Below are 24,238 nucleotides of genomic sequence, written 5' to 3'. Positions count from 1 at the left end.
TAATAGCGGAAAAAGCTTACCACCATTTACTCTATCTATCCCCTTCATAATCTTATAAACCTCTATTAGATCCCCCCTCAGCCGAAGTCTCTCAAGGGAAAACAGCCCAAGTTCGTTCAATCTTTCCTCGTAAGACAGCCCTTCCATACCAGGCAGCATCCTGGTAAATCTCCTCTGCACTCTCTCCAGGATCTCTACATCCTTCTGGTAGTACGGCGACCAGAACTGGACGCAGTACTCCAAGTGAGGCCTAACCAACGTTCTATACAACTGCAACATCAGACTCCTACTCTTATATTCTATACCTCTTCCTATGAAGGCTAACATACCATACGCTTTCCTCATCACATTCTGCACCTGCACCGACACCTTCAGGGACTTGTGCACTTGCACCCCCAGGTCACTCTGCGTATCTATACTCCGGATAGTTCTACCTTTTATCGTATAACTCCCCTCCACATTATTCCGGCCAAAGTGCATCACCTCGCATTTCTCCGGATTAAATTCCATTTGCCATCTATCTGCCCAATCTACCAGCCTGTCTATGTCCTGTTGCATTGCCAAGCACTGCTCCTCAGTACCCGCCAATCCAACCATCTTAGTGTCATCAGCAAATTTGCTGATCACACCACCTACCCCCTCTTCCAAGTCATTAATATATACCACAAATAGAAGAGGTCCAAGTACCGAGCCCTGCGGCACACCACTGGTGACAGGCCTCCAATTGGAAAAGGAGCCTTCCACTACTACCCGCTGTCTCCTCCTCCCAAGCCAGTTCTCCACCCATCTACATACAATCCAAGGAATAAAGTTTGAGCCTGGCCAACCTCTCCCTATCGGGAATTGAAAACTAGAGGACGCAGGTTTAAGGTGAGAGAGGAAAGATTTAAAAGGGACGTGAGGGGCAACTTCTTCATGCAGTAGGTGGTGTGGATATGGAACAAGCTGCCGGAGAAAGTGGTTGAAGCAGGTACGAGAGCCACATTTAAAAAGTATTTGATAAATACACAGATAGCAAAGGGTTAGAGGGATATGGGGCAACTGGGACTAAATTGATTAATAGGAATATAAGAACATAAGAAATAAGAGCAGGAGTAGGCCATCTAGCCCTTCGAGCCTGCCCCGCCATTCAATAAGATCATGGCTGATCTGTCGTGGCTCAGTTCCACTTTCCCGCCCTCTCCCCATAACCCTTAATCCCCTCGCCTACCAAAAACCTATCAACCCGCGTCTTAAAAATATTTAGCGAGGCAGCCTCCACCACTTCAACGGGCAGAGAATTCCAGAGATTCACCACCCTTTGAGTGAAGAAGTTCCTCCTCAACTCCGTTCTAAACCGCCCCCCCTTTATCTTGAGGCTGTGCCCCCTAGTCCTACTATCCTTTCTGAGCGGGAAGAGTCTCTCCACCTCTATCCTATCCATCCCATTCATCATCTTATACGTCTCAATGAGATCTCCCCTCATTCTTCTAAACTCTAACGAGTACAAGCCTAGTTTATTCAGCCTCTCCTCATAGCTCAACCCCCTCAACTCCGGCATCAGCCTAGTAAACCTCCTCTGCACTCCCTCCAAGGCCAAAATATCCTTGCGTAAGTGCGGCGCCCAAAACTGCACACAGTACTCCAGCTGCGGCCTCACCAGTGCCCGATACAGCTGCAGCAAGACCTCCCTACTTTTATATTCAATCCCCCTCGCTATGAAGGCCAGCATCCCATTCGCCTTCCTGACCACCTGCTGCACCTGCAAGCTGGGTTTTTGCGATTCATGCACAAGGACCCCGAGGTCCCTCTGCACCGTCGCCTGCTGCAGTTTTTCACCACGTAAGTAATAGTCCTTCCTACCATTATTCCTACCAAAGTGGACCACCTCACACTTGCCAACAGGAAGCAAAGCATCAGGTTAGTATGTGAGGAGAAGATAGGAGGCAGGGCCAGTCTAATGACCATCAGAGATTAATAAAAGAGGTCAAAATATAGAACTTAGAACACTACAGCACAAACAGGCCCTTCGGCCCACTCGTTGCGCCGATCACTTCTACACCTACTAACCCATAGACCTATCTATAACCCCCAATCCCATTAAACCCCATATACTCATCCAGAAGTCTTTTAAAAGACCCCAGCGAGTTCGCCTCCACCACCACTGACGGCAGCCGATTCCATTCACTCACCACCCTCTGAGTGAAAAACTTACCCCTAACATCACTTCTGTACTTTCCTCCCCGCACATTAAATCTGTGTCCTCTCGTAGCGACCATTTCAACCCGGGGAAATAGCCTCTGAGAATCCACCCTATCTATTCCTCTCAACATTTTATAAACCTCTATCAGGTCGCCTCTCAACCTTCGTCTCTCCAGGGAGAAGAGTCCCAGCTCCCTCAACCTATCTTCATAAGGCATGCCTCCCAATCCAGGCAACATCCTTGTAAATCTCCTCTGTACCCTCTCAATAGCTTCCACATCCTTCCTGTAGTGAGGCGACCAGAACTGCGCACAGTACTCCAAGTGGGGTCTGACAAGGGTCTGATAAAGTTGCAGCATTACCTCCCGACTCCTAAACTCAATCCCTCGATTAATGAAGGCCAGTACACCATACGCCTTCTTGACCACCTCCTCCACCTGCGAGGCCGATTTAAGAGTCCTGTGGACCCGGACCCCAAGATCCTTCTGCTCTTCAACACTACTAAGACTCCTGCCCTTGATAGTGTACTCGTTCATCCCACTGGTTCTGCCAAAATGGACGACTACACATTTATCCACGTTGAAGTCCATCTGCCACTTCTCCGCCCAGTCCTGCATCCTATTTATGTCCTGCTGCAACTTCTGACATCCTTCCAGATCATCCACAACACCACCGACCTTCGTATCATTCGCAAACTTCCTAACCCATCCCTCCACTTCCTCATCCAGGTCATTTATGAAAATGACAAACAGCAAGGGTCCTAGAACAGATCCCTGGGGCACTCCACTGGTGACCGACCTCCATTCAGAAAAAGACCCATCCACAACCACTCTCTGCCTTCTGCAGGCAAGCCAGTTCTGGATCCACAAGGCCAAAGCCCCTTGGATCCCATGCCCTCTCACCTTCTCAAGAAGTCTTGCATGGGGGACCTTATCAAACGCCTTGCTGAAGTCCATGTAAACCACATCCACCGCTCTTCCTTCGTCAATGTGTTCAGTCACATTATCGAAGAACTCAACTAGGCTCGTAAGGCACGACCTGCCCTTGACAAATCCATGCTGACTATTCCTGATCATTCTAAACTTCTCTAAATGCTCGTAAATCTTGTCCCTCAGAAGCCTCTCCATCAGCTTACCAACCACTGAGGTCAGACTCACCGGTCGGTAATTTCCTGGGCTATCTCTGTTCCCTTTCTTGAAAATAGGAACTACATCCGCAATCCTCCAATCCTCCGGAACCTCTCCCGTCTCCATTGACGACGCAAAGATCATTGCCAGGGGCTCTGCAATCACTTCCCTCGCCTCCCACAGTATCCTGGGGTACATCCCATCTGGTCCCGGCGACTTATCTATCTTGATAGAATTCAAAAGTTCTAACACATCCTCCACCTTATTATCCACAAACTCAATCTTTTCCATCTGCTGCAAATCCGTAGCAAAATCTCCCAGATCAGTTTCCACTGTGAATACTGAGGCAAAGTACTCATTGAGCACCTCTGCCATTTCCTCTGGTTCCACACAGACCTTTCCCCCTTCACCTTTTATAGGTCCTATCCCTTCTCATCCTTTTACCTTTCACATATTTATAGAAGGCCTTGGGATTCTCCTTAATCTTACCCGCCAAGGCCTTCTCATGACCCCTTCTGGCTCTCCTAATTTCCCTTTTAAGCTCCTTTCTACAATCCTTATACTCCTCAAGATCCTTAACCTCTCCTAGCTCCCTGAACCTTTTGTACACCTTCCTTTTCCTCCTGACCAGGTTCACCACAGCCTTCGTGCACCACGGTTCCCGCGACCTACCAAAACCTCCTTGTCTCATCGGAACGTTGTCCTGCAGAGCTCCAGACAAACATTCCTTGGATATCTGCCACCTTCCTTCAGTACTTTTCCCTAAGAACACCTCCTTCCAGTGTACTCGTCCAATTGTCTGCCTGATGTCATCATATTTCCCCTTACTCCACACAAACACCTTCCTAGAACATAAGAACATAAGAAATAGGAGCAGGAGTAGGCCATCTAGCCCTTCGAGCCTGCCCCGCCATTCAATAAGATCATGGCTGATCTGAAGTGGATCAGTTCCACATTCCCGCCCTCTCCCCATAACCCTTAATCCCCTCTCTTATCAAAAACCCATCAACCCGCGTCTTAAATATGTTTAGCGAGGCAGCCTCCACCACTTCAACGGGCAGAGAATTCCAGAGATTCACCACCCTTTGAGTGAAGAAGTTCCTCCTCAACTCTATTCTAAACTGCCCCTCCTTATCTTGAGGCTGTGCTCTCGAGTCCTGCTATCCTTTCTAAGCGGGAAGAATCCCTCTACCTCTACCCTATCCATCCCACTCATCATCTTATATGTCTCTATAAGATCCCCCCTCAGCCTTCTAAACTCCAACAAGTACAGACCCAGTCTATTCAATCTGTCTTCATAGTCCAACCAGGGATCTGGGTGTGTGTGTTCTGGGCAGAGGGATCTGGGTGTGTGTGTTCGGGGCAGAGGGATCTGGGTGTGTATGTTCGGGGCAGAGGGATCTGGGTGTGTGTGTTCTGGGCAGAGGGATCTGGGTGTGTGTGTTCGGGGCAGAGGGATCTGTGTGTGTGTGTTCTGGGCAGAGGGATCTGGGTGCGTGTGTTCTGGGCAGAGGGATCTGGGTGCGTGTGTTCTGGGCAGAGGGATCTGGGTGCGTGTGTTCGGGGCAGAGGGATCTGGGTGTGTGTGTTTTGGGCAGAGGGATCTGGGTGTGTGTGTTCTGGGCAGAGGGATCTGGGTGTGTGTGTTCGGGGCAGAGGGATCTGGGTGTGTGTGTTCTGGGCAGAGGGATCTGGGTGTGTGTGTTCTGGGCAGAGGGATCTGGGTGTGTGTGTTCGGGGCAGAGGGATCTGGGTGTGTGTGTTTTGGGCAGAGGGATCTGGGTGTGTGTGTTCGGGGCAGAGGGATCTGGGAATCTGAAAGTCGATAAGTGTTGTTGTAATTGTGTAGTTGGTGAGCTGCAAGGTGAGTGGTCGGAACATTGTTCCTTGGGAGCACTGAAGAGAGGCAGCAATTTGTAAGAGGAGAGCTTAAGGGTTAGTTAAAGCGATTTTTAAAATTAAATTTGCTCGTTTTTTTTAAATTTTAAACCGGAAAACAGAAGGAGTTTGCAAAGAGGCCTGGGCAGTTTTTTTTTCCCTTACCATAAATTGGAATGGTGAGGAATCCCAATACTCTACACAGGTAGAGTATCCCACCCTCTCATCTCCTCTAACCTAAAAAAAGAGAGAGTGACTCGGAGTGAGAGCAGGTAAGTTTGTTTTTTGTGAGCTGCAAGGGCTTTAGATCACAGGCCTTAAGCGAAAAGGGCAAGGCAAGGTAAGTTTATAAGTTTTTAATTACTTTTTTCTCTGTATTTCTAAAAAGGGCAAGTATGAGTGTGAGGCCAGTACACCAATGCAATATGTGGGAAGTCCTGGAGGCTCCTGGTATCCCAGACGTCCGTATCTGTGCTGGGTGTGTGGAGCTGTGGTTCCTAAGGGACCAGGTTAAGGAACTGGAACTGCAGCTCGAGGACATTCGTCTCATTAGAGAGAATGAGGAGGCAATTGACAGGAGCTACTGGCAAGTGGTCACACTGGGGCAACGGGAGGAAGGCAAGTGGGTAACGGTTAGGAAGTGGAAAGCTCACGTGATAGAGAGCACGCCGGTGGATGTCCCCCTTCAAAATAAGTACTCCTGTCTGAGTACTGCTGGGGGGGACAGCTCACCTGGGGGAGGAAGTGGTGGCCAGGTCTCTGGAGCTGAGCCTGACCCAGAACTTCAAAAAAGTAAGAAAAAGAGCAGCAAGGCAGTGTTAATAGGGGACTCCATAGTGAGGGGATCAGACAGGCGTTTTTGCGGACACAGACGGGAGTCGCGGATGGTGGCTTGCCTCCCCGGAACTGGGATCCGGGATGTCTCTGGACGCTTCCCAGACATCCTGAAAGGGGAGGGTGAGGAGCTGGAGATTGTGGTACATATAGGTACTGCTGACATAGGCAGGAAGAGGGAAGGGGTCATGAAAAGGGATTATAGGGAATTAGGTAGACAGCTGAGAAAGAGGAACGCGAAGGTAGTAATCTCAGGATTGCTGCCTGCACCGCGGGAGAGTGAGAGCAGGAATGGAATGAGGTGGAGGGTGAATGCGTGGCTGAGGGACTGGAGCAGGGGGCAGGGATTCAAGTTCCTGGATCATTGGGACCTCTTTAGGGGCAGGTGTGACCTGTTCAGTAAAGATGGGTGTCACTTAAATCCCAGGGGGACCAGTATCCTGGTGGGAAGATTGGCTAGGGCTACTGGGGGGGCTTTAAACTAGAAAGGTTGTGGGGAGGGAATAGAGATGAGGAGACTGAGAGCGAGGAGGTTAGCTCCCGGGTAGAGAAGGACTGTAGACAGTTTGAGAGGGAGGTTAGACGGGTAATGGAGAAGAGAAGTGCCCAGACCGAGGGTCTGAGGTGTGTCTATTTTAATGCCAGGAGTGTAGTGAATAAAGTGGATGAGCTTAGGGCATGGATTGCTGCGTGGGAATGTGATGTGGTGGCCATTACGGAGACTTGGATGTCTCAGGGACAGGACTGGGTACTTCAGGTGCCAGGTTTCAGATGTTTCAGGAAGGACAGGGTTGGGGGCAAAAGAGGTGGTGGAGTGGCACTGTTGATCAGGGACAGTGTCATGGCTGCAGAGAAGGTGGATGCCATGGGGGGACTGTCTACGGAGTCTCTGTGGGTGGAAGTTAGGAACAGCAAAGGGTCGATAACTTTGCTGGGTGTATTCCATAGGCTGCCCAATAGTGACAGGGAAGTTGAGGTGCAGATAGGGAAACAGATTCTGGAGAGATGTAGAAATAACAGAGTTGTCGTGATGGGAGACTTTAATTTCCCAAACATCGACTGGAATATCCCTACAGTAAGGGGTTTGGATGGGGAGGAGTTTGTTAGGTGTGTTCAAGAGGGTTTCCTGACACAGTACGTGGATAAGCCTACGAGAGGAGAGGCTGTACTTGACCTGGTGCTGGCTGATGAACCAGGACAGGTGTCGGATCTCTCGTTGGGAGAGCATCTCGGGGATGGAGATCATAATTCTATCTCCTTCACGATAGCATTGGAAAGAGATAGGATCAGGCAGGCTAGGAAGGTGTTTATCTGGAGTAAGGGGAAATATGAAGACATCAGGCAGATAATTGGACAAGTAAACTGGAAGGAGGTGTTCTTGGGGAAAAGTACTGAAGGAAGGTGGCGGATATTCAAGGAATGTTTGACTGGAGCTCTGCACGATAACGTTCCGATGAGACAAGGAGGTTTTGGTAGGTCGCGGGAACCGTGGTGCACGAAGGCTGTGGTGAACCTGGTCAGGAAGAAAAGAAAGGCGTACTAAAGGTTCAGGGAGCTAGGAGATGTTAAGGATCTAGAGGAGTATAAGGATTGTAGAAAGGAGCTTAAAAAGGAAATTAGGAGAGCCAGAAGGGGTCATGAGAAGGCCTTGGCGGGTAAGATTAAGGAGAATCCCAAGGCCTTCCACAAATATGTGAAAAGTAAAAGGATGAGAAGTGAAGGGATAGGACCTATAAAAGGTGAAGGGGGAAAGGTCTGTGTGGAACTGGAGGAAATGGCAGAGGTGCTCAATGAGTACTTTGCCTCAGTATTCACGGTGGAAACTGATCTGGGAGGTTGTACTACAGGTTTGCGGCAGTCTGAAAAGATTGAGTATGTGGATATTAAGAAAGAGGATCTGTTAGAACTTCTAAACTCTATCAAGATAGATAAGTCGCCGGGACCAGATGGGATGTACCCCAGGATATTGTGGGAGGCGAGGGAAGCGATTGCAGAGCCCCTGGCGAAGATCTTTGCATCGTTGATGGAGACGGGAGAAGTTCCGGAGGATTGGAGGATTGCGGATGTGGTTCCTATTTCCAAGAAAGGGAATAGGGATAGCCCGGGAAATTACCGACCGGTGAGTCTGACCTCAGTGGTTGGTAAGTTGATGGAGAGGATTCTGAGGGACAAGATTTATGAGCATTTAGAGAAGTTTAGAATGATCAGGAATAGTCAGCACGGCTTTGTCAAGGGCAGGTCGTGCCTTACGAGCCTAGTTGAGTTCTTTGAAAATGTGACTGAACACATTGACGAAGGAAGTGCCGTGGATGTTGTTTACATGGACTTCAGCAAGGCGTTTGATAAGGTCCCCTGTGCAAGGCTTCCTGAGAAGGTGAGAGGACATGGGATCCAACGGGCTTTGGCCTTGTGGATCCAGAACTGGCTTGCCTGCCAGGGGGGGAGGTTTACTAGGCTGATACCGGAGTTGAGGGGGTTGAACTATGAGGAGAGGCTGAATAAACCGGGCTTGTACTCGTTAGAGTTTAGAAGAATGAGGGGAGATCTCATTGAGACGTATAAGATGATGAATGGGATGGATAGGATAGAGGTGGAGAGACTCTTCCCGCTCAGAAAGGACAGTAGGACTAGGGGGCTCATTGTTCCGTGGGAGCACTGAAGACAGGCTGCGATTTGCGAGTGGAGAGCTTGTGGGTGAGTGCTTGTGGGACTTTAACTTTACTAATATTGATTGGAATAGTTATAGCTCTAGCTCGTTAGAGGGGTCAGTTTTTGTACAAAGCGTGCAGGAAGGTTTTTTGACTCAGTATGTAGATAGACCGACTAGAGGTGAGGCTATATTGGATTTGGTGCTGGGAAATGAGCCAGACCAGGTGTCAGACTTGGAAGTTGGGGTGCACTTTGGTGATAGTGACCACAATTCGGTTACGTTCACCTCAGTGATGGAAAGGGATAGGCATGAACCTCGGGTCAGTAGTTTTAGCTGGGGGAAGGGTAATTATGAGGCTATTAGGAGAGAATTAGGAAGCATAGGTTGGACTAGGAGATTACAGGGACTGGGAACGTTCAAAATGTGGAGTTTTTTCAAGGAGCAGCTACTGCGAGTCTGTGATAGGTATGTCCCTGTCAGGCAAGGAGGAATTGGTAGGGCTAGGGAACCGTGGTGTACTAAAAAAGTTGATTCGTTGATTAGGAAGAAAAAGGAGGCTTATGTTCGGATGAGGCTTGAGGGCTCAGGTAGTGCACTAGAAAGCTTTAGATTGGCTAGGAGGGAGTTGAAGAGTGAGTTAAGAAGGGCTAAAAGAGGACATGAGATGACTTTGGCTGATAGGATTAAGGAGAATCCTAAGGCGTTCTATAGGTATGTCAAGAACAGAAGGTTGGTTAGGGCAAGATTAGGGCCAGTTATAGACAGTAGAGGGAAGTTGTGTGTGGAACCGGAAGAGATTGGAGAGGCATTGAACCAATATTTCTCTTCGGTGTTCACGCAGGGGGACATGAATATAGCTGAGGAGAACACTGGGGTGCAGGGGTGTAAAATAGATAGTATTGCAGTTGATACTGGGGATGTGCTGGATATTCTAGAGGGCTTGAAAATAGATAAATCCCCTGGTCTGGACGGGATTTACCCCAGTATTCTCTGGGAGGCAAGAGAGGTGATTGCAGAGCCTCTGGCTCTGATCTTCAGGTCATCGTTGGTCTCTGGTATAGTACCGGAAGATTGGAGGACAGCGAATGTTGTCCCATTGTTTAAGAAGGGGAACAGAGACTTCCCCGGGAATTATAGACCGGTGAGTCTCACTTCTGTTGTGGGCAAGGTTTTAGAAAGAATTATTAGGGATAGGATTTATAGTTATTTGGAGAGTAATGAATTGATTGGAGATAGTCAGCATGGTTTTGTAGCAGGTAGGTCGTGCCTTACTAACCTTATTGAGTTTTTTGAGGAAGTGACCAAAGAGGTGGATAGGGGTAAGGCAGTTGACGTGGTATATATGGATTTTAGTAAGGCATTTGATAAGGTTCACCATGGTAGGCTTCTGCAGAAAATGCAGATGTATGGGATTGAGGGTAGTCTAGGAAATTGGATCAGGAATTGGCTAGCGGATAGGAGACAGAGGGTGGTGGTTGATGGTGAATAGTCGTCATGGAGTTCGGTTACGAGTGGTGTGCCTCAGGGATCTGTTTTGGGGCCACTGCTGTTTGTAATTTTTATTAATGATCTGGATGAGGGTATAGTTGGGTGGATTAGTAAATTTGCTGATGACACCAAAGTCGGAGGTGTGGTAGATTGTGAGGAAGGGTGTCATAGTTTGCAGGAAGACTTAGACAGGTTGCAGAGCTGGGCCGAGAGGTGGCGGATGGAGTTTAATGCAGAGAAATGTGAGGTAATTCATTTCGGTAGGAATAACAGATGTGTTGAGTTTAGGGCTAACGGGAGGACTTTGAATAGTGTGGAGGAGCAGAGGGATCTAGGTGTATGTGTACATAGATCCCTGAAAGTTGGGAATCAAGTAGATAAGGTTGTTAAGAAGGCATACGGTGTCTTGGCGTTTATTGGTAGGGGGATTGAATTTAGGAGTCGCAGCGTCATGTTGCAACTGTACACAACTCTGGTGCGGCCGCACTTGGAGTACTGTGTGCAGTTCTGGTCCCCACATTACAGGAAGGATGTGGAGGCTTTGGAGAGGGTGCAGAGGAGGTTTACCAGGATGTTGCCTGGTATGGAGGGGAGATCCTATGAGGAGAGACTGAGGGATTTGGGGTTGTTTTCGTTAGAAAGAAGGAGGCTAAGAGAGGATCTTATTGAAACATATAAGATGATTAGAGGTTTAGATAGGGTGGATAGTGATAGCCTTTTTCCTCGGATGGAGAAAGCTAGCACGAGGGGGCATGGCTTTAAATTAAGGGGGGGTAGTTATAGGACGGATGTCAGGGGTAGGTTCTTTACCCAGAGGGTGGTGAGGGATTGGAATGCCCTGCCTGCTGCGGTTGTAAATGCGCCTAGTTTGGGGGTGTTTAAGAGATCCGTGGATAGGTTTATGGACGAAAAGGGATTGGTTTAGGTTAGTGGGTCATTGTTTTTTAACTGGTCGGCGCAACATCGTGGGCCGAAGGGCCTGTTCTGCGCTGTAATGTTCTATGTTCTATGTTCTATGTACAGCGACTTTTTCTTTCTTTTAAAAAACTAACTTTGTTTTAGTGAGTTTAGTGGGGTTTTTTTTTTGCTTGCTTTAAGTTTGACCCCGGAAGTAGTTGCGAGGGCACTCGGGTCAAGTTTTTTTTTCACCTACTATAAATTAGACCGGAGGGGAGTGAGGTTATCGATGGGAGCTATAAGCAAGTAGTTACACCAGGGCAACGGGATGAGGGCACTTGAGTAACTATTAGGAAGGGGAAACCTCGGGTGATGGAGAGCACGCCGGTGGATGTCCCCCTTCAAAATAAGTACTCCGGCCTGAGTACTACTGGGGGGGACAGCTCATCTGAGGGAGGAAGCGGTGGCCAGGTCTCTGGAGCTGAGCCAGTAAGTCAAAAAATCAAAAAGAGAGCAGAAAGGTAGTGTTAATAGGGGACTCCACAGTGAGGGGGGCGGACAGGCGTTTTTGTGGATGTAGACGGGAGTCGCGGATGGTGGTTTGTCTCCCTGGGGCTGGGATTTGGGATGTCTCTGGGCGTGTCCCAGACATCCTGAAAGGGGAGGGTGAGGAACCAGAGGTTGTAGTACATATAGGTACTACTGACGTAGGCAAGAAAAGGGAGGCACTCGTGAAAAGGGACTATAGGGAACTGGGTAGGCAGCTGAGGAAGAGAAAAGCGAAGGTAGTAATCTCAGGATTGCTGCCTGTGCCACGGGAGAATGAGGGAAGAAATGAAATGAGGTGGAGGGTGAATGTGTGGCTGAGGGACTGGTGCAGAGGGCAGGGATTTCGGTTCCTAGATCATTGGGACCTCTTTAGGGGCAGGTGTGACCTGTACAGTAAAGACGGGTGGCACTTAAATCCCAGGGGGACTAATATCTTGGTGGGAAGACTGGCTAAGGCTACCGGGGGGACTTTAAACTAGAAAGGTTGTGGGGAGGGAATAGAGATGAGGAGACTGAGAGCGAGGAGGTTAGCTCCCAGGTGGAGAAGGACTGTAGACAGTTTGAGAGGGAGGTTAGACGGGTAATGGAGAAGAGAAGTGCCCAGACCGAGGGTCTGAGGTGTGTCTATTTTAACGCCAGGAGTGTAGTGAACAAAGTAGATGAGCTTAGGGCGTGGATTGCTGCTTGGGAATGTGATGTGGGGGCCATTACAGAGACTTGGATGTCTCAGGGACAGGACTGGGTACTTCAGGTGCCAGGTTTCAGATGTTTCAGGAAGGACAGGGTTGGGGGCAAAAGAAGTGGTGGAGTGGCACTGTTGATCAGGGACAGTGTCATGGCTGCAGAGAAGGTGGATGCCATGGGGGGACTGTCTACGGAGTCTCTGTGGGTGGAAGTTAGGAACAGCAAAGGGTCGATAACTTTGCTGGGTGTATTCTATAGGCCGCCCAATAGTGACAGGGAAGTTGAGGTGCAGATACGGAAACAGATTCTAGAGAGATGTAGTAATAACAGAGTTGTCGTGATGGGAGACTTTAATTTCCCAAACATCGACTGGAATATCCCTAGGGTAAGGGGTTTGGATGGGGAGGAGTTTGTTAGGTGTGTTCAGGAAGGTTTCCTGACACAGTATGTGGATAAGCCTACGAGGGGAGAGGCTGTACTTGACCTGGTACTGGCGAATGAACCAGGGCAGGTGATGGATCTCTCGGTAGGAGAGCATCTCGGGGATGGAGATCATAATTCTATCTCCTTCACGATAGCACTGGAAAGAGATAGGATCAGGCAGGCTAGGAAGGTGTTTATCTGGAGTAAGGAGAAATATGATGACATTATTGGACAAATAAACTGGAAGGAGGTGTTCTTGGGGAAAAGTACTGAAGGAAGGTGGCGGATATTCAAGGAATGTTTGACTGGAGCTCTGCACGATAACGTTCCGATGAGACAAGGAGGTTTTGGTAGGTCGCGGGAACCGTGGTGCACGAAGGCTGTGGTGAACCTGGTCAGGAGGAAAGGGAAGGTGTACAAAAGGTTCGGGGAACTAGGAGATGTTAAGGATCTTGAGGAGTATAAGGATTGTAGAAAGGAGCTTAAAAGGGAAATTAGGAGAGCCAGAAGGGGTCATGAGAAGGCCTTGGCGGGTAAGATTAAGGAGAATCCCAAGGCCTTCTATAAATATGTGAAAGGTAAAAGGATGAGAAGAGAAGGGATAGGACCTATAAAAGGTGAAGGGGGAAAGGTCTGTGTGGAACCAGAAGACATGGCAGAGGTGCTTAATGAGTACTTTGCCTCAGTATTCACGGTTGAAAGTGATCTGGGAGATTGTACTACAGGTTTGCAGCAGACTGAAAAGATTGAGTATGTGGATATTAAGGAGGAGGATGTGTTAGAACTTTTGAATTCTATCAAGATAGATAAGTCACCGGGACCAGATGGGATGTACCCCAGGATACTGTGGGAGACGAGGGAAGTGATTGCAGAGCCCCTGGCGATGATCTTTGCGTCGTCAATGGAGACGGGAGAGGTTCCGGAGGATTGGAGGATTGCGGATGTAGTTCCTATTTTCAAGAAAGGGAACAGAGATAGCCCGGGAAATTACCGACCGGTGAGTCTGACCTCAGTGGTTGGTAAGCTGATGGAGAGGCTTCTGAGGAACAAGATTTATGAGCATTTAGTGAAGTTTAGAATGATCAGGAATAGTCAGCACGGCTTTGTCAAGGGCAGGTCGTGCCTTACGAGCCTAGTTGAATTCTTTGAAAATGTGACTGAACACATTGACGAAGGAAGAGCGGTGGATGTGGTTTACATGGACTTCAGCAAGGCGTTTGATAAGGTCCCCCATGCAAGACTTCTTGAGAAGGTGAGAGGGCATGGGATCCAAGGGGCTTTGGCCTTGTGGATCCAGAACTGGCTTGCCTGCAGAAGGCAGACAGTGATTATGGATGGGTCTTTTTCTGCATGGAGGTCGGTCACCAGTGGAGTGCCCCAGGGATCTGTTCTAGGACCCTTGCTGTTTGTCATTTTCATAAATGACCTGGATGAGGAAGTGGAGGGATGGGTTAGTAAGTTCGCCGACGATACGAAGGTTGGTGGTGTTGTGGATAGTCTGGAGGGATGTCAGAAGTTGCAGTGAGACATAAATAGGATGCAAGACTGGGCGGAGAAGGGGAAGATGGACTTCAACGCGGATAAATGTGTAGTGGTCCATTTTGGCAGGACCAATGGGATGCAGGAGTACAATATAAAGGGCAGGAGTCTTAGTAGTGTTGAAGAGCAGAAGGATCTTGGGGTCCGGGTCCATAGGACTCTTAAATCGGCCTCGCAGGTGGAAGATGTGGTCAAGAAGGCGTATGGTGTACTGGCCTTCATTAATCGAGGGATTGAGTTTAGGAGTCGGGAGGTAATGCTGCAACTTTATAAGACCCTTGTCAGACCCCACTTGGAGTACTGTGCGCAGTTCTGGTCGCCTCACTACAGGAAGGATGTGGAAGCTATTGAGAGGGTGCAGAGGAGATTTACAAGGATGTTGCCTGGATTGGGAGGCATGCCTTATGAAGATAGGTTGAGGGAGCTGGGTCTCTTTTCCCTGGAGAGACGAAGGTTGAGAGGCGACCTGATAGAGGTTTATAAAATGTTGAGAGGAATAGATAGGGTGGATTCTCGGAGGCTATTTCCCAGGGCTGAAATGGTCGCTACGAGAGGACACAGGTTTAAGGTGCTGGGAAGCAAGTACAGAGGTGATGTTAGGGGTAAGTTTTTCACTCAGAGGGTGGTGAGTGAATGGAATCGGCTGCCGTCGGTGGTGGTAGAGGTGAACTCGCTGGGGTCTTTTAAAAGAATTCTGGATGAGTATATGGGATCTAATGGGATTAGGGGTTATGCATTGGTCTATGGCTTAGTCGGTATAGAAGTGATCGGCACAACTAGTGGGCCGAAGGGCCTGTTTGTGCTGTAGTGTTCTAAGTTCTACATTCTATTACAGTGCAGTACAGGCCCTTCGGCCCTCGATGTTGCACCGACCAGTGGAACCAATCTAATGACCCTCTAACCTAAACTATTCCAATGTTATCCATATGCCTATCCACTGACCATTTGAACGCCCTTAAAGTTGGCGAGTCCACAACTGCTGCAGGCAGGGCATTCCACGCCCTTAATACCCTCTGAGTAAAGAACCTACCTCTGACATCCGTCCTATAATTACCACCCCTTAATTTAAAGCTATGTCCCCTCGTGTTAGCCATCACCATCCGAGGAAAAAGGAAGATGACCACCAATGCATCCACTATTTACAGAACCACTTCCTTAAGTACTCTGGCATGTAGATTATCAAGCCCTGGGGATTTATCCACCCTCAATCCCACCAACTTTCCCAGCATCATTCCTCTAATAATATTGATCTCCCTCAGTTCTTCCCTCTCACTAAATCTTGCAATCTCCAACATTTCTGGCATCTGATTTGTGTCCTCTTTTGTGAAGACAGAACCAAAGTATGTATTCAGTTACTTGGTCATTTCTTTGTGCCCTATTACACATTCCCCTGTTTCTGTCTGTAGGGGATCTACATTTGTCTTCAACAACCTCCTTCTGTTCACATACCTATGAGAACTCTTCGCATCAGTCTTTATGTTCCCTGCAAGCATACTTTTGTCCTGTATTTTCCCCTTCTTAATCAATCCCTTGGTCCTTCTTTGCTGAATTCTAAACTGTTCCCAATTCTCAGGCCTATTACTTTTCTTGGCCAATCTCTATGCTTCTTCCCTGGATCAGAAACTCTCTCTTATTTCCTTTGGAAGCACAAACTTTTTGGCATGGTCATAAATTGGATTGTTCCCCTCACACACAATTTTCCCAGCTCACTGCACTGGCCAGCTGCAGTGAGGTGGTAAAACCCCACCAAAGACACATAACCTCCTTCCCAAAATATTCCCAGATCCTCAAAAAGAGTTCAAAACAAAATCTCCGTCTTTAGTCAGCAGACAAAGAATTCCCACGTTGTTGGCTGGATGCCAGTGTTACCACCAGCCTGGAGCTGTTTGGTTAAAGGGGCAACCTCTTCTGCCACCCTCAGTTCTGATTTAATGATGAGAAATTGCAGGTGAGTCGGGGTCCTTTATAAATTTGACAGTTTAATCCTTCCATGGGGGACTGCTGGTTTTCCATTGACTCTCTCAAGTTCTTCTCTGTAATATTTGCTTTCTCCTTTCCAGTGGTGGCATTTACGAAAATGGCATTGTCGGTGTGGCCGTTTTAGGTGGTATGTGTACACAAACATCTTCTGGAGGGGTAAATTTGGTGAGCACACATTCTTATTCCTATTTCTTTACTCCTCCTGGATTGTGGCTAACACATTACACAAGTTAAAGTCAAATGACCAGAACCTTCAGTGTTAAACTGTGCATAGAACATAGAACATTACAGCGCAGAACAGGCCCTTCGGCCCACGATGTTGCGCCGACCAGTTACAAAGCAATGACCCACTAACCTAAACCAAACCCTTTTCGTCCATAAACCTATCCACGGATCTCTTAAACGCCCCCAAACTAGGCGCATTTACAACTGCAGCATGCAGGGCATTCCAATCCCTCACCACCCTCTGGGTAAAGAACCTACCCCTGACATCCGTCCTATAACTACCCCCCCTTAGTTTAAAGCCATGCGCCCTCGTGCTAGATTTCTCCATCAGAGGCAAAAGGCTATCACTACCCACCCTATCTAAACCTCTAATCATCTTATATGTTTCAATAAGATCCCCTCTTAGCCGCCTTCTTTCCAGCGAAAACAACCCCAAATCCCTCAGTCTCTCCTCATAGGATCTCCCCTCCATACCAGGCAACATCCTGGTAAACCTCCTCTGCACCCTCTCCAAAGCCTGCACATCCTTCCTGTAATGTGGGGACCAGAACTGCACACAGTACTCCAAGTGCGGCCGCACCAGAGTTCTGTACAGTTGCAACATAACGCTACTGCTCCTAAATTCAATCCCTCTACCAATAAACGCCAAGACACTGTATGCCTTCTTAACAACCTTATCTACTTGATTCCCAACTTTCAGGGATCTATGTACACATACACCTAGATCCCTCTGCTCCTCCACACTATTCAAAGTCCTCCCGTTAGCCCTATACTCAACACATCTGTTATTCCTACCAAAGTGAATTACCTCACACTTCTCCGCATTAAACTCCATCCGCCACCTCTCGGCCCAGCTCTGCAACCTTTCTAAGTCTTCCTGCAAACTATGACACCCTTCCTCACTATCGACCACAGAAAGCTGAAAAGCTGGCTATCAGCTATCATCAGCTCAGCACTCTGATGGAAATAAGGATGTCTTTTCTATGATTGTGTGCAGTGATTTAACATGTGACACAGTAATTCACACTGCTGTCTGACAGTGCCAGGGACCCGGGGCAGCACGGTGACACAGTGATTAGCACTGCTGTCTCACAGCGCCAGGGACCCGGGGCAGCACGGTGACACAGTGATTAGCACTGCTGTCTCACAGTGCCAGGAACCCGGGGCAGCACGGTGACACAGTGATTCACACTGCTGTCTCACAGTGCCAGGGACCCGGGGCAGCACGGTGACACAGTGATTCACACTGCTGTCTCACAGTGCCAGGGACCCGGGGCAGCACGGTGACACAGTGATTAGCACTGCTGTCTCACAGTGCCAGGGACCCGGGGCAGCACGGTGACACAGTGATTAGCACTGCTGTCTCACAGTGCCAGGGACCCGGGGCAGCACGGTGACACAGTGATTCACACTGCTGTCTCACAGTGCCAGGGACCCGGGGCAGCACGGTGACACAGTGATTCACACTGCTGTCTCACAGCGGCAGGGACCCGGGGCAGCACGGTGACACAGTGATTAGCACTGCTGTCTGACAGTGCCAGGGACCCAGGGCAGCACGGTGACACAGTGATTCACACTGCTGTCTCACAGTGCCAGGGACCCGGGGCAGCACGGTGACACAGTGATTCACACTGCTGTCTCACAGTGCCAGGGACCCGGGGCAGCACGGTGACACAGTGATTCACACTGCTGTCTCACAGTGCCAGGGACCCGGGGCAGCACGGTGACACAGTGATTAGCACTGCTGTCTCACAGTGCCAGGGACCAGGGGCAGCACGGTGACACAGTGATTCACACTGCTGTCTCACAGTGCCAGGGACCCGGGGCAGCACGGTGACACAGTGATTCACACTGCTGTCTCACAGTGCCAGGGACCCGGGGCAGCATGGTGACACAGTGATTAGCACTGCTGTCTGACAGTGCCAGGGACCCGGGGCAGCACGGTGACACAGTGATTCACACTGCTGTCTCACAGCGCCAGGGACCCGGGACAGCACGGTGACACAGTGATTCACACTGCTGTCTCACAGTGCCAGGGACCCGGGGCAGCACGGTGACACAGTGATTAGCACTGCTGTCTCGCAGTGCCAGGGACCCAGGGCAGCACGGTGACACAGTGATTAGCACTGCTGTCTCACAGTGCCAGGGACCCGGGGCAGCACGGTGACACAGTGATTCACACTGCTGTCTCACAGTGCCAGGGACCCGGGGCAGCACGGTGACACAGTGATTAGCACTGCTGTCTCACAGTGCCAGGGACCCGGGGAAGCACGGTGACACAGTGATTCACACTGCTGTCTCACAGTGCCAGGGACCCGGGGCAGCACGGTGACACAGTGATTAGCACTGCTGTCTCACGGTGCCAGGGACCCGGGGCAGCACGGTGACACAGTGATTCACACTGCTGTCTCACGGTGCCAGGGACCCGGGGCAGCACGGTGACACAGTGATTCACACTGCTGTCTCACAGTGCCAGGGACCCGGGGCAGCACGGTGACACAGTGATTCACACTGCTGTCTCACAGTGCCAGGGACCCGGGGCAGCACGGTGACACAGTGATTCACACTGCTGTCTCACAGTGCCAGGGACCCGGGGCAGCACGGTGACACAGTGATTCACACTGCTGTCTCACAGTGCCAGGGACCCGGGGCAGCACGGTGACACAGTGATTCACACTGCTGTCTCACAGTGCCAGGGACCCGGGGCAGCACGGTGACACAGTGATTCACACTGCTGTCTCACAGTGCCAGGGACCCGGGGCAGCACGGTGACACAGTGATTCACACTGCTGTCTCACAGTGCCAGGGACCCGGGGCAGCACGGTGACACAGTGATTCACACTGCTGTCTCACAGTGCCAGGGACCCGGGGCAGCACGGTGACACAGTGATTCACACTGCTGTCTCACAGTGCCAGGAACCCGGGGCAGCACGGTGACACAGTGATTCACACTGCTGTCTCACAGTGCCAGGGACCCGGGGCAGCACGGTGACACAGTGATTCACACTGCTGTCTCACAGTGCCAGGGACCCGGGGCAGCACGGTGACACAGTGATTCACACTGCTGTCTCACAGTGCCAGGGACCCGGGGCAGCACGGTGACACAGTGATTCACACTGCTATCACACAGTGCCAGGGACCCTGGGCAGCACGGTGACACAGTGATTCACACTGCTGTCTCACAGTGCCAGGGACCCGGGGCAGCACGGTGACACAGTGATTCACACTGCTGTCTCACAGTGCCAGGAACCCGGGGCAGCACGGTGACACAGTGATTCACACTGCAATCACACAGTGCCAGGGACCCTGGGCAGCACGGTGACACAGTGATTCACACTGCTGTCTCACAGTGCCAGGGACCCGGGGCAGCACAGTGACACAGTGATTAGCACTGCTGTCTGACAGTGCCAGGGACCCGGGGCAGCACAGTGACACAGTGATTAGCACTGCTGTCTCACAGCGCCAGGGACCCGGGGCAGCACGGTGACACAGTGATTCACACTGCTGTCTCACAGTGCCAGGGACCCGGGGCAGCACGGTGACACAGTGATTAGCACTGCTGTCTCACAGTGCCAGGCACCCGGGGCAGCACAGTGACACAGTGATTAGCACTGCTGTCTCACAGCGCCAGGGACCCGGGGCAGCACGGTGACACAGTGATTCACACTGCTGTCTCACAGTGCCAGGGACCCGGGGCAGCACGGTGACACAGTGATTAGCGCTGCTGTCTCACAGCGCCAGGGACCCGGGGCAGCACAGTGACACAGTGATTCACACTGCTGTCTCACAGTGCCAGGGACCCGGGGCAGCACGGTGACACAGTGATTAGCACTGCTGTCTCACAGTGCCAGGGACCCGGGGCAGCACGGTGACACAGTGATTAGCACTGCTGTCTCACAGTGCCAGGGACCCGGGGCAGCACGGTGACACAGTGATTCACACTGCTGTCTCACAGCGCCAGGGACCCGGGGCAGCACAGTGACACAGTGATTCACACTGCTGTCTCACAGTGCCAGGGACCCGGGGCAGCACGGTGACACAGTGATTCACACTGCTGTCTCACAGTGCCAGGGACCCGGGGCAGCACGGTGACACAGTGATTCACACTGCTGTCTCACAGTGCCAGGGACCCGGGGCAGCACGGTGACACAGTGATTCACAGTGCTGTCTCACAGTGCCAGGGAACCGGGGCAGCACGGTGACACAGTGATTAGCACTGCTGTCTCACAGTGCCAGGGACCCGGGGCAGCACGGTGACACAGTGATTAGCACTGCTGTCTCACAGTGCCAGGGACCCGGGGCAGCACGGTGACACAGTGATTAGCACTGCTGTCTCACAGTGCCAGGGACCCGGGGCAGCACGGTGACACAGTGATTCACACTGCTGTCTCACAGTGCCAGGGACCCGGGGCAGCACGGTGACACAGTGATTCACACTGCTGTCTCACAGTGCCAGGGACCCAGGGCAGCACGGTGACACAGTGATTCACACTGCCGTCTCACAGTGCCAGGGACCCGGGGCAGCACGGTGACACAGTGATTCACACTGCTGTCTCACAGTGCCAGGGACCCAGGGCAGCACGGTGACACAGTGATTCACACTGCTGTCTCACAGTGCCAGGGACCCGGGGCAGCACGGTGACACAGTGATTGGCACTGCTGTCTCACAGTGCCAGGGACCCGGGGCAGCACGGTGACACAGTGATTCACAGTGCTGTCTCACAGTGCCAGGGACCCGGGGCAGCACGGTGACACAGTGATTAGCACTGCTGTCTCACAGTGCCAGGGACCCGGGGCAGCACGGTGACACAGTGATTCACACTGCTGTCTCACAGTGCCAGGGACCCGGGGCAGCACGGTGACACAGTGATTCACACTGCTGTCTCACAGCGCCAGGGACCCGGGGCAGCACGGTGACACAGTGATTCACACTGCTGTCTCACAGTGCCAGGGACCCGGGGCAGCACGGTGACACAGTGATTAGCACTGCTGTCTCACAGTGCCAGGGACCCGGGGCAGCACGGTGACACAGTGATTCACACTGCTGTCTCACAGTGCCAGGGACCCGGGGCAGCACGGTGACACAGTGATTAGCACTGCTGTCTCACAGTGCCAGGGACCCGGGGCAGCACGGTGACACAGTGATTAGCACTGCTGTCTCACAGTGCCAGGGACCCGGGGCAGCACGGTGACACAGTGATTAGCACTGCTGTCTCACAGTGCCAGGGACATGGGGCAGCACGGTGACACAGTGATTCACACTGCTGTCTGACAGTGCCAGGGACCCGGGGCAGCACGGTGACACAGTGATCCACACTGCTGTCTCACAGTGCCAGGGACCCGGGGCAGCACGGTGACACAGTGATTAGCACTGCTGTCTCACAGTGCCAGGGACCAGGGACAGCACGGTGACACAGTGATTAGCACTGCTGTCTCACAGTGCCAGGGACCCGGGGCAGCACGGTGACACAGTGATCCACACTGCTGTCTCACAGTGCCAGGGACCCGGGGCAGTACGGTGACACAGTGATTCACACTGCTGTCTCACAGTGCCAGGGACCCGGGGCAGCACGGTGACACAGTGATTAGCACTGCTGTCTCACAGTGCCAGGGACCCGGGGCAGCACGGTGACACAGTGATTAGCACTGCTGTCTCACAGTGCCAGGGACCCGGGGCAGCACGGTGACACAGTGATTCACACTGCTGTCTCACAGTGCCAGGGACCCGGGGCAGCACGGTGACACAGTGTTTCACACTGCTGTCTCACAGTGCCAGGGACCCGGGGCAGCACGGTGACACAGTGATTCACACTGCTGTCTCACAGTGCCAGGGACCCGGGGCAGCACGGTGACACAGTGATTCACACTGCTGTCTCACAGTGCCAGGGACCCGGGGCAGCACGGTGACACAGTGATTCGCACTGCTGTCTCAGAGTGCCAGGGACCCGGGACAGCACGGTTACACAGTGATTAGCACTGCTGTCTCACAGTGCCAGGGACCCGGGGCAGCACGGTGACACAGTGATTAGCACTGCTGTCTCACAGTGCCAGGGACCAGGGACAGCACGGTGACACAGTGATTAGCACTGCTGTCTCACAGTGCCAGGGACCCGGGGCAGCACGATGACACAGTGATTCACACTGCTGTCTCACAGTGCCAGGGACCCGGGGCAGCACGGTGACACAGTGATTAGCACTGCTGTCTCACAGTGCCAGGGACCCGGGGCAGCACGGTGACACAGTGATTAACACTGCTGTCTCACAGTGCCAGGGACCCGGGGCAGCACGGTGACACAGTGATTCACACTGCTGTCTCACAGTGCCAGGGACCCGGGGCAGCACGGTGACACAGTGATTCACACTGCTGTCTCACAGTGCCAGGGACCCGGGGCAGCACGGTGACACAGTGATTCACACTGCTGTCTCACAGTGCCAGGGACCCGGGGCAGCACGGTGACACAGTGATTCACACTGCTGTCTCACAGTGCCAGGGACCCGGGGCAGCACGGTGACACAGTGATTCACACTGCTGTCTCACAGTGCCAGGGACCCGGGGCAGCACGGTGACACAGTGATTAGCACTGCTGTCTGACAGCGCCAGGGACCCAGGGCAGCACGGTGACACAGTGATTCACACTGCTGTCTCACAGCGCCAGGGACCCGGGGCAGCACGGTGACACAGTGATTCACACTGCTGTCTCACAGCGCCAGGGACCCGGGGCAGCACGGTGACACAGTGATTCACACTGCTGTCTCACAGTGCCAGAGACCCGGGGCAGCACGGTGACACAGTGATTCACACTGCTGTCTCACAGTGCCAGGGACCCGGGGCAGCACGGTGACACAGTGATTCACACTGCTGTCTCACAGTGCCAGGGACCCGGGGCAGCACGGTGACACAGTGATTAGCGCTGCTGTCTCACAGTGCCAGGGACCCGGGGCAGCACGGTGACACAGTGATTAGCGCTGCTGTCTCACAGTGCCAGGGACTCGGGGCAGCACGGTGACACAGTGATTAGCGCTGCTGTCTGACAGTGCCAGGGACCCGGGGCAGCACGGTGACACAGTGATTAGCGCTGCTGTCTCACAGCGCCAGGGACCCGGGGCAGCACGGTGACACAGTGATTCACACTGCTGTCTCACAGTGCCAGGGACCCGGGGCGGCACGGTGACACAGTGATTAGCGCTGCTGTCTCACAGTGCCAGGGACCCGGGGCAGCACGGTGACACAGTGATTAGCGCTGCTGTCTCACAGCGCCAGGGACCCGGGGCAGCACGGTGACACAGTGATTCACACTGCTGTCTCACAGTGCCAGGGACCCGGGGCAGCACGGTGACACAGTGATTCACACTGCTGTCTCACAGCGCCAGGGACCCGGGGCAGCACGGTGACACAGTGATTCACACTGCTGTCTCACAGTGCCAGGGACCCGGGGCAGCACGGTGACACAGTGATTAGCACTGCTGTCTCACAGTGCCAGGGACCCGGGGCAGCACGGTGACACAGTGATTCACACTGCTGTCTCACAGTGCCAGGGACCCGGGGCAGCACGGTGACACAGTGATTAGCACTGCTGTCTCACAGTGCCAGGGACCCGGGGCAGCACGGTGACACAGTGATTAGCACTGCTGTCTCACAGTGCCAGGGACCCGGGGCAGCACGGTGACACAGTGATTAGCACTGCTGTCTCACAGTGCCAGGGACATGGGGCAGCACGGTGACACAGTGATTCACACTGCTGTCTGACAGTGCCAGGGACCCGGGGCAGCACGGTGACACAGT

General features: G+C 52.0%; 1 protein-coding gene across 1 annotated transcript in view; it reads left to right on the top strand.

The window, feature by feature from the left end:
* Positions 1 to 24,238, top strand: part of LOC145337726 (disintegrin and metalloproteinase domain-containing protein 12-like) — a 221,099-nt gene that overhangs the window by 80,675 nt on the left and 116,186 nt on the right. The window contains exon 10 of the mRNA XM_080182564.1: positions 16,311 to 16,395. Coding sequence (XP_080038690.1) covers positions 16,311 to 16,395 — 85 coding nt within the window. The remainder of the gene's footprint in view (positions 1 to 16,310; positions 16,396 to 24,238) is intronic.

This window comes from Carcharhinus amblyrhynchos, unplaced genomic scaffold (genome assembly GCF_965287045.1).
Source record: "Carcharhinus amblyrhynchos unplaced genomic scaffold, sCarAmb.v2.hapA scaffold_67, whole genome shotgun sequence".
In the NCBI taxonomy this organism is placed as follows: Eukaryota; Metazoa; Chordata; class Chondrichthyes; order Carcharhiniformes; family Carcharhinidae; genus Carcharhinus; species Carcharhinus amblyrhynchos.
Note: the sequence above shows the minus strand (reverse complement) of the source record. Positions and strands in the feature narration are given on the sequence as shown.